This window comes from Mauremys mutica, chromosome 11 (assembly GCF_020497125.1).
Source record: "Mauremys mutica isolate MM-2020 ecotype Southern chromosome 11, ASM2049712v1, whole genome shotgun sequence".
NCBI lineage: Eukaryota > Metazoa > Chordata > Testudines > Geoemydidae > Mauremys > Mauremys mutica.
This window is the reverse complement of record NC_059082.1, coordinates 70,550,489-70,561,737: the sequence shown is the minus strand read 5'-3', so window position 1 is coordinate 70,561,737 and position 11,249 is coordinate 70,550,489. Positions and strand designations below refer to the sequence as shown.

General features: G+C 39.3%; 1 protein-coding gene across 4 annotated transcripts in view; it reads right to left on the bottom strand.

Annotated features, from left to right (window-relative positions):
• Window positions 1-1,590: 1,590 nt before the first annotated feature.
• VWA3A (von Willebrand factor A domain containing 3A) overlaps window positions 1,591-11,249 on the bottom strand; it is a 65,157-nt gene continuing 55,498 nt past the window's right edge. For 3 of the 4 annotated variants that reach the window (XM_044980897.1, XM_044980900.1, XM_044980898.1), the window contains 7 exons: window positions 9,910-10,054; window positions 8,609-8,753; window positions 6,961-7,112; window positions 4,880-5,006; window positions 4,122-4,219; window positions 2,738-2,801; window positions 1,591-2,053 (listed from right to left, as the gene is read on the bottom strand). In XM_044980897.1, coding sequence (XP_044836832.1) covers window positions 2,042-2,053; window positions 2,738-2,801; window positions 4,122-4,219; window positions 4,880-5,006; window positions 6,961-7,112; window positions 8,609-8,753; window positions 9,910-10,054 — 743 coding nt within the window. In that variant the 3' untranslated portion in view covers window positions 1,591-2,041. The remainder of the gene's footprint in view (window positions 2,054-2,737; window positions 2,802-4,121; window positions 4,220-4,879; window positions 5,007-6,960; window positions 7,113-8,608; window positions 8,754-9,909; window positions 10,055-11,249) is intronic. The other variant, XM_044980899.1, reaches the window with a different exon arrangement.

Below are 11,249 nucleotides of genomic sequence, written 5' to 3'. Positions count from 1 at the left end.
CAAAAACGTAACCAGATTAAAATTACAGTACCTGTTATGTGAGCATTAACATAAAACTCAGAATAAAAATATTAAACACTTCTTGTTTTATTGCAGAAGAGGCATCAAACTGAAGTTTTTCACCACTTGGACAATGGGAGATAGTTTTCCATTTATTTTTCTGTGTATTTCTTTGGGAAAGAGGAATAAAGGGTGAAGGGAGGCAAGGGTACCCCACATGTTACAGGTAACCCCCCTAATTTCAGTGGGCACTGGTCAAAAAACTTTGGTTCCTTTCCAGTCTTTTGCTAGCATAAAAGTGAAGCTCATAGATTCAAAGGCCAGAAAACCGAGGCCATAGAACTTCCCCAAAATAATTCCTAGAGCAGATCCTTTAGAAAAACATTCAATCTTGTTAATGATAGAGAATCCACCATGACCCTGGTGTTCCAATGATTACGCTCACCGTAAAAAACTTTACATCTTATTTCCAGTCTGAATTTGTCTAGCTTCAACTTCCAGCAATTGGATCATATTATATCTTTGAGCCCATTATTAAATTCTTGTTCCCCATGTAGGAATGAATAGACTGTAATCAAATCACCCCTTACCTTCTCTTTGTTAAGCTAAATAGATTGAGCTCCTTGAGTCTATCACTATAAGGCATATCTTCTAATTTTTTACTAATTCTTGTGGCTCTTCTCTGAACCCTCTCCAATTTATCAACATAATTCTTGAACTGTGGAAACCAGAACTGGATACAGTATTCCAACAATGGTCACACCAGTGCCCAATACAGAGGTAAAATAACCTCTTTACTCCTACTGGAAATCTCCTGTTCATGCATCCCAGGATCACACTAGCTCTTTTGGCCACAGAATCACACTGTCACTGAGCGCCCATGATCACCTGATTAACCACCAGAACCCCCAAATAAAAGAGCAGTCATTGCTTCCAAGGATAGAGTCCTTCATCTTGTAAGTATGTCCTACATTCATTGTTCCCTGATGTGTACATTTACAGTTGGTATTTGAGGTGGGCCCAAACAAAACACTGGGATCTGTAGACACCTGGACTTTGGGAAATCTCAGATCACGATCTGGACTTTACATTTCTGGCCCATTTCTACTGAATATTACATCTGTTAAATTTTTGGAGTGAAATCTTGGCCCCAAAGGCAATGGCAAAACTTCCACTGACTTCAGTCAGGCCAGGATTCCGTCCTTGGTGCCTGGGTTTGCTAGCTAGAAGTGCATATTTTATGTAATTGCTGGAAAATTCTGCATCTCTCAGAACCGTGCAGATAGTTTGAATTGCATTTTCTCACAAGACTGCTGTGAACACATGTTCAGTCTCTCTGTAACTGTTACCAAAGAATTCTGAACAAACTACCACTGATGTCAGCGATAGTCTCTCCCTTGGTTTTAGCTGACAGCTGAATTGGACCCATCGTGAATTCAGCTGGATTTTATCAGCGTGAAAGGATATTAATTGCTTGTGGATCTGCTGATTTCTAGAATAATCTTTCCTCCCTACTTGTGATGGCAGCAAAGAGAAAATTTAGAGCAAGAAGTGAAAATGGTTATTTGCAAAATCTTTTTGGCAAATGCATTCTCTTCAACTTTAGGCTTTATTTTTTTTCTGTGCAAACAGTTGTTTCTTGACATCACTATATAAAGACGTTGGGAATAATTTTCTTTTTAGGATGATAGTCCATCTCTTTTACCCATCAAGGATAATATCTGGAGTCTTAAAATGACTGTAAAAAAACAAAACCAAATAAGAGGCTCAACATACAATGCCAATTCATTGAAGCAATTCTTATTACAATAATACAGTGTAAAAAACATTCTGGACCTCAGTTAGGATAAACAGTTGTATCCCCATTTTATCTATTAATTACATTGCAAATTTGCTTAATTTTTCAAAATCCTTATTATCCAAACTTATTATTTCCCCATGCTTACAAAGGTTGAACTGTATGTGCATTCTCGGCCTGATTTACTGTCCAGGCTGCAGGCTTCAACTGGCAGAAAGTCTTCACCTCTGTCACAGCCCTGACCTAGCAAAGCACCTAAACATATGCACAAATTAAGTACAGAGATAGTACATAACTTTTAACATATGAGTAGTCCCACTGAAGTCACATCAAGTGAAGAAGGGTTTCCTTACTCAATGCATGCCTATTAAAATAGTATATTAAATGAAGCAGGGAAGAGCTGCATTGAAGCAGCTAAGTTAGTACATGCTTGAACAGTGCATCTTTGGTTCATTTAAAATTTTGGTAAACAGTGCTCTCATTTTTATCTTGGAATCCATTTGTCTGAACCCTGCTATACCTGGATGCTGATGATACCCATGTACACTGTGCTTTACTATTCAAAGTTTTTATAACCTGATAGTCACGTTACCAAGAGACATGTACTAGAATCTCTTTTTATTCCAGCAAAAACACGTAATATTGGTCACTACGCCTCCAAAAGAGCTTTGCTATTAATTCTTTCTGAAGCATGGAGCCCTTAATTAATAAAAACATACGTCTGTATAGCACTTCTCATCCTCCCAAAACACATTACAATCAGTGAACTTCCTTGCGCATGTATTTGTTAAGTGCTGCTAAGCTAACTGAGCTAAACACTAAAATGGCTGGAATGAATAGCTATTTACATTAAGCAATGACTCTCTCCAAAGTTGGAAAATATGGGATTCTAATTTGAAATAACATCCTTATAAAAATATACAATCAATGACTTGTTACCTGAGGATTTTTTTTAAAAAAAGAATTGTCCTTTTGGTCCAAATTCCATTTTTCTAATAGCAACCTATTTAAAAGGAAAAATAAGGAATGTAAAATTATGACAGCATTTTTTCCTAAAGGAAGGTATCTAGTTATATAGTTATTACTTATTAGCTCTGGCATTGCTTAATTGGTAATGAAAGAGGTGCTGGACTTCAAACAATTCTTTTTTACCTAACCTTATGCAGCAAGCCCAGAGGTGTTGGGCTATGCATTGCCAACCCTAGAGGTGCCAGGGCTCAGCCCTGATAAGCCCTGGCACAATTTAAGCACTGGCCCTGGCTCTAGGTGACATCAGAATGACATTGTAGGAACATAAGGATCAATTGTAGTTCAGCTGTACTTGCTGAAATTGATTTGTTGTGGACTTCTTGGGTACAAGAACAGATGATATTTTTCAGAGCACTACAAGGTTGTTTGTAAAATTATGCAAGTTTGTTGATTTAAAAAATTAAACCTATTTATGTATAAGTAATGCCCTTCTCCCTGTGTGCCATATCTTTCTGTGATAAGAGCTTGTAATGGTGGCAGGAAATCCAGAAGGGGAAGAGGACAGGGAGGAGAGAGAAATTGTCTGGGAGTCACTGGCACAGTGATAACTTAAACCATGAGGATAGATTAGGCTGCCTTGATCTAAAGCACACAGAGAGAAGTGATGAGGGGCCAGCACTGAATCCTGTGGGACCCTGACAGAATGTGGAAGCAAAGAATGTGGAGCAGCCATAGGAGATGCTGAAAGAAAAGTTGCAAGTAGAACAAGAGACTATGCAGAAGATGGTAGAGGGTCACAGAAGTCACAAGAGGATGAGACCGAGGGAGCAGGTACTGGTGTTGGCAGAGAAAGAGTAGGACTGATACTTCAGATTCTGAAATCAGGCTGACGGAGAGTGAAAGGGAGGAGGAAGCTCACATCAGATAAAGTCACTTTTCTCTTTGAAGAAGATAGGAACCAAGCACTATGTTGGTTTGGTAGGGGAGAGCTGAACAAAAAGATCAACCTCACAGAATTTTTCACTTAGGAAAAGGGAGAGAGACACCCACAAGAGACAGAGATATTAGTCACGGAGCTCAGTGCACTTCTAGAAGATGCTCAGATACTGGTGATTGGCTGTGGTATAAGAACATGAACAGAAACTCTAGAGGAGGCAGCCTGCATGGATGTCCCTTCCTCACACTTATCAATAATGCCATGAGTGCAAGAAACAAATCTAGGGGAGATAAAATTATTCTTTTGTAAGAAGCAGAAATTGGTAGCCAGATATTCTTTCATCATGTAACTTCCTCCTTGGCTCCCTCTATGGGAAAAAAAGCAGTATTTATTGAAAGATCCTGGATAGATACTCACCTAAAGGATTTTGCTTGCATTAAAAAGCTTCTGGCTTTTGCTACTTCTTGAGCAAGTTTCTTTAAATCATCTCCTTCGAAGAAAGGAAAAACTGGATCCTAAAATATAAAATTAAAATGTAGCTGCTACAATCAACTGCAATTGCTTACAAATCTTAGGGCAGCAAACAAATGTAAATAATTGAACCCAAACTTCTGAACTTCACATTCATCAGGGCCAGACAAGATCTTCTATTTATGAAGAGATAGAACAGAGTGTTTAACTCCAAATTCTACTTGAGATGGATCTGGTATTTATTTTTATTAAGCATTTCTATTGCAATAGTGCCTGGAGGCCTCAATCAGGTTGGAACCACAGTATACTAATCACAGTAAAAACACAGTAAATGACAGTCCCTGTCTCAAACATTTTATAATCTAAAACCAAGACATAATAGATGGCTAAAACATAAATAGATGGTAGTGAGGAGGACAGCCGAACTTTGATAAAACTCAGGGGCATTCAGATCCAAGGTTTTGATTTGCTCTCATTTCCAAATTCTTCTGCATCTTACACTCCTTCCCTGGCTTCATTCACCTCCTCAGTGTGGCTGGGCAATAGGTATAGCCAGATATTAAATTTTGTTGTTCGGATCCCAAACATCTCAGTACAAGATACATTGGGAGTCTTATATATATATTTTTTTTAAATGTACTTTAGATATGGAGGAAAATATACATTCCATAAAGAAACACAATCCAAATAACTGTTGAACATACATCATCATCATCAAACCCTTCTGTCAACATTCTGTGTGCTGCTAACTGTCCATCCATATCTCCAATACAGCGATGGTAGCGTCCTCCTGTTTGAGAGGCCAGCTTCTTCAGAAATTCATTAGCTCTTCTGTTGACAATGAAGCAGTAAATTACCAGTAATTATTGCTCTTGCGCATTAATAGAGCCTTTCTGTCAGGGACTCTTGTATTTCTAAGCATGCAGTTGGTGAGTAAGCTTACAAATATCTAGATCATTTCTAGAGTCTTTTCCAGCTATGGGGGGGATATATAAATTATATAATAATACTTAGTGATCATAAACGCCAAAGGCTGGTTACTTTTAACCAATAGTTATAGGGACAGTATAGCAATAAGCACTGGAACCCAGACTTCTAGGCAGAAATGTGTGGATTTATATACTGGAGAAAATAATCATGGGTACGATAAGTAACTTAAATGACTTACAATGGCAATAAAGTAATAGATCTCTATCTCTAGGGCCAGATCCTCTATGAGTGTAAATTGTCATAACTCACATTGAAGTCAATGGAGCTATGACAATTTACACAAATTGAGGAGCTGGCCCCTGAAGTCTACAGCTACAACAAAAAGGAAGACACTGAGATTTAATTTCAGTGCAAGTTAGGGTCAGAAAAGTGATATTAAATATGACATGTGTCCTTTATTAATAGTATATGTTACACATTAAGAGACTTGCTCAGTTTACAATACAAGATTTGTTTTTAAACAGCCATAATTGCTGGCTCAACCTATTATCTGAATCTGTAAATCAAGGTATGTGTTAAGTCTCCAGAACACAGTGTTCCATATCCAGAATGTCAGGAAAACAAGGAATGCAAAACATGACTGTGATGCTGGCAGGCCAGGTGCTAGCTAGTTCTACAGTATTCATTCTCAACTGGACACTAACAGATACATAACTCGAATCTGTCTGCCTCACTTGTGGGTTAATATTGATAAAATAGGTTATTAGAATCATAAGAGTTTAGTGTTTGGACTTTATTGAATGCTTGAGTTGCTGCATCCATTAATCTTGCTTGTTAATATGTGTTCCATAGTGTAATGTAATATCTGACACTCCATTGTGAGCCTCTATGACTGTGAATCATTTCACACTAATTATAGTCTGGTCTGCACTAGAAAATTAAGTTGGCTTAACTATGTTATTCAGGAATGTGAAAAGTCTACACACCTAAGTGCATAGTTAAACCGACCTAACCACCAGAGTAGACAGCACTAAGTCAATAGAAAAATTCTTCCATAGACCTAGCTACCGCCTCTTGGGAAGGTGTATTATGTACACCAATAAGAGAATCCCTCACATCAGCAGACTTATTACTGTTCTGCTCTACTCCCATTAGCTGAGTTGGCAGCTCAGAGCACATGGCAGGAGGGGGATAAAAATCCCAAACAAAAAGAACTAGGTATCTCTATGCTACTTAGACTCTGGGGGTGCAAGGTGTTTCTAGGCATAAGCAAGAGATCCTTAGCTGTTTAGCCTAGGTTAGTCCTAAAGGACAAATAGAGCTTGCTTATTACAGAAGCCTTTATTACTTTGTGAAACCTAAGACTGTAACTCACTTGTGTGTCTGTTTGCTTGCTTATAAATAGCTCTCCAATTTCCTTTTCCTAGCTAATAAATCTTCATATAGTTTACTTTAGGATTAGTTACAAGCACTGTAGGTGTCAGACCTAAAGCACAATTGACCTGTGGTGACTATTCCTTTGGGATCAGGAGTAACCTGAATATTACTGTGCTTAGTGTAAAGGGCCAGCTATCACAGAGCTATGCTCACCTGGGTGGCAGGACAGACCCGAGTATGCAAGGAGTCTCTGTCTGTGACTCCATTTAAGACTGTTAAAGTGCCTGAGGAATTTGCAGCTGGCTGATGAAATCTAAGTTTAGAACTCATCACCAATTAGGAGTTTGTTCCCTGGTTTTTAACAAGCTATCCTGATGTTGGTACTTATGCTTTTGTGTTACCATTGGGAGCATTACAATGACAATACCTAAACTAGTATTTTAATGAATTTCATACTCTTCTGTAAAGTAATATATACCTGTCTGAACAGTTAAAAGAAATGGTGTGGATTTTAATAGTTTGTTTCTTTCTAATCTTTTCAACTTCTTTTAGAATGAGACTGCAGCTGGTATCTGGCTTTCCATCGGTCATAACATACAGTGCCTCTAGATCTTGAAAACAGAAAGCTTTCTGAAAAAGCAGAAAATGAATTTAAACATTGGGGTACCACAAAAAGCATTTTCACTTTATTGTAATGTTTTCTAAATCCTGTTTACTTCGGTAACTACACACAAATCATATCAAGATTTGCAGAATAGAAAATGACTATATTGAATATGAAAGGATCTTAGTTACTGTTTAGAAAGGATACATCTTTTTTCTAAATTGACAGAATGTTCATAAGACAATAAACCCAGAGAAAGATAATTTTCTGAGACTGTCTCAGTGAATTAGACTAGGTAGGCAGACTAGTTGGTCCTGATTTTCAAAGCTGCTGACTTGAGCTGAGCTAGTAAGACTTCATTGACTTCAGTTGAACCTGTAGGGACTCAACCTCTGAAAGTCAGAGTATTATGACTTGGCAGGTATTTCACTATCTAAAGCTTTGTGTACACTAAGAAAACTTGTACTGGGACGATGGGACTGAGATCACATTCCACTAGATCCAGTGCGGCCTCACCTAAGAATTGCCTCCAACTGGGAGTTTTGTAAGGCTATCTGGAGTTAGATTTACATTTAGCCAGCAATACTCTCGACTTGTTTTCTAGAACTGATTCCAAATTAGGGATTGTAAGATCCCTAATTAGCCCTCTACATATTCGCCTCTTAAGAGTTAATCTTCCATAGTATTCTGGCAATTCTCACAAGAGAAAGAAGGGATACTTATTAGTTACCGTACTTCAAGTGACTGCCCATATAGATTCACACTTCTCATCTACTTTTTCCACTTCTTTGAAGCCTTTAGGTGAATATTTTATTATGTGGAAAAAGGAAGCGGACTGGATATAGCACTTTATGTATTGTCAGGTGTGTCAGTTTGAATCCACAAAGGAGCATGTACATGGCCTCAATGACCCTGCTTTTCCAGGGGGTTCGAATCATAGAATATCAGGGTTGGAAGGGACCTCAGGAGGTCATCTAGTCCAACCCCTGCTCAAAGCAGGCCCAATCCCAAAACAGATTTTTGCCTCAGATCCCTAAATGGCCCCCTCAAGGATTGAACTCACAACCCTGGGTTTAGCAGGCCAATGCGCAAACCACTGAACTATCCCTCCCCCCCGACTTGTCCCCGAGCACATGTAATATCCCAAACAAGTGGCGTTACAAGGGCTCTCATCTTGAAGAACTAGTTATGGGCATGTTATCTCCTTTTTTCTAAACTTTGGTTGAATGTGCAGAGGGTTAGTGGATAGCTGCATTAATCTAAAAGAATGAAACATTTTAGGTTTTTACTGACTCCAATACTAATGATGGTTCCAAACACCTCTGAATTTTGGGATAAGGACTGGATCCAAATGTGGCTTGATTCCAGATCTGTTCAATATATTACACATTTTTCAAGAGTTTTGTGCTAAATTAGCACTTAACTGACATTAATGCTGGAAAATAATTTGGTTATGTAGAGCAATGTTTTTATTATCATAATACACATTATTTTGCCACAATATGATATACAGTTAACTAACCTGCAAAGCCTTAAGGACACATGTATTGCCATGAGCTTGGAATTTTGACACCCATTGTACAGCATCATGACATGTTTCATCTGTAGCCTCTACAAGAAAGTCCTGCCAAGTGTCTATATCTTCTGCAAATCTCAGCAGGTTAAACCTGGCAAGAAAGATGTAATTCTGTTATTGACAATGCCAATATCAGCATCCTAATACACAATTATATTTTAGTGTCAAATGTCAGCATCTATGTGTTCTATTTTCTATAGTTAGGTTAAGTTTGGAAGGAATAATACTCTTGTGGGAAAGGCACAGGATTGGGACTGAAAAGACCTGAGTTCAGTTCCTATCTGTGCCACAGACTCACTATGTGACTATGGGTAAATTACTTAATCTCTTTATCCCTTAATTCTCCCCACCTACAAAATGTATCTCTGCAAATTATGTGTTACAATATTTCCTTTCTCAGAATCTATTTAGATTGTCAGCATATTAGTGCAGGTATCATCTCTTACAGTGCGTTTGCAAAGTACCTAGCGCAGTGGGGCCCTGAACTCACTTGGGGCCGCTAGCTGCTACTGTAATACAAAAAAAAAAAAATACATTGGAAGTTCATTCCACCTGAATGGTTCTTATACGTTACTGTTACTTTCAGTCCCCAATGGCTGCCATCTTGCTGGCCCACAGATTTTCACTGTTTCCCCGTGATGATAGCTAGCATCTGGACTGCACTTTATTGAGTTGGGCTTCCCATGCACATGTTTTCCACCGAGTCTCCTGGTGGGTACTCCCTTCTCGCTCTCTTATGAGTCCTGAGTTGTGTTTTTCCTTCCATCAGAGAACAGCTCACAATACTTATTCAAATGGTGCCATCTGAAAGATTGTAAACTAACTGGACTGTCTAAGTCTATTCTGAGGCACAGGCACCTGTCATGCTAGCACTGCTTTAAAAAGCAATGCCCGTGTATGTTCTGTATACTGAGACCTGTTCAGCCTCTATTATCTGAATGGGTGATTTTTAAAAAAAAGCTTGGCTAATCAAGGTTTTTGATCAAATTATCTTTGTAAACAACAGCTGCTGGGGGACAAAACTATTTTGGATAAGAGGTCATTTCAGATAAATGAGATTCAAATAATCAAGGATGTAATGCTTTACATCCTTTGAAAAGATGTAAGATTTAATAGATACTTACTGGTTTAAAAAATAAACACGTTTTCGGTACTAGTTCCTAATAACTGCTCCTATTGTGTTTCAATACCATTTAATTAGCTATTTACCAATGTACAGCTTTCAGGCACCAGCTTTTCACACATACCTAGCATTATTCTTTCTTAGCTGTTCCCAGATGAGGGAGGTAAGCTCTTTTGTGACCTGTTGCAAATAAGGGTCCATGGAACCAGATGTATCAATCAAGATGCATACCTTTGTCTCCAAAATGGTGCCAAATAATCGCCGGCTTCCTAGTCCAGAACATGAGATTTAGAGCATAGTATCAGTTCATAGACTCATTTTATAAATATACCATTTCAACTGAGATTATCAGTTCAATTTTCCATTGTTTGCAGCACTGTTGTAGTTGTGTTGGGCCCAGGATATTAGAAAGAGAAGGTGGATGAGGTACATCTTTTATTGGACCAACTTCTGTTGGTGAAAGAGACAAACTTTTGAGCTACACAGAGCTCTTCTTCAGGTCTGGGAAAGGCATTTATGGTATAGCTACATGCAATTAAAAACCTGCAGCTGACCCATGCCAGCTGACTCTGGCTTGTGGGGCTCAGGCTTAGGGGCTATTTAACTGCAGTGTAGACAGTCAGGCTTAAGCCTGGGCTCTGGGACACTGCAAGATGGGAGGGTCCCAGAGCTTGGGCTGCAGCCTGAGTCAGAACATTATACCTCAGTTAAACAGCCTTGAGCCTGAGCCCATAAGCCCAAGTCAGCTGGCACAGGCCAGCCGCGGGTTTCTATTGCAGTGTAGACATCTCTCAGAGTGTCACAGCTACATACAAGGCGGAACAGATTGTTTACAATACATAGTTAAGACAGCTTCTAAGGGACCATTCAAGGTGAAGTGGCCCATTGACACCTCTTCTGTGATTGGACAAAAAAGGGGGGTTAGTGGGTTACAGATTGTTGTAATAAGCCCATACATCCAGTGTCTTTAAGACCAGGTTTTTTAGTTTCTAGCAAAGTTGTGAATTTAAGCACCCAGGCTTGTCTTTTGAAGATGCTGTACAGCTTAAAGGCCAGGTCTACATTACATACTGTGATAGACCCAGGCCAATTGGGAACAGCACAGTAGTAGAAGGGAGATATACTGGCCACTGGATAAGCAGTTTTCTGTTCCCTGAGTAGCCTGGAGCAGCCCCTGCTCTGGTCAATGAGAACACATGACTCCAATTAACCTGCTAAGAGTCAGGTGAGGCTGTTAAGCACCTAACTCTAATAAAGGCCCCTCTGATGCTATAAAAGGGCTCGCTCCAGTCAGGCCAAGGGGGAGCCAGGGAGAGGAAGTGTGTGTGTGTGAGGAACAGAGAGCAAGAGGTGTGCAAGAAGCTGAGAGTGAGTAGCATACTGCTGGAGGACTGAGAAGTACAAGCATCATCAGACATCAGGAGGAAGGTCCGGTGGCGAGGACAAAGAAGGAGTTGGGAGGAG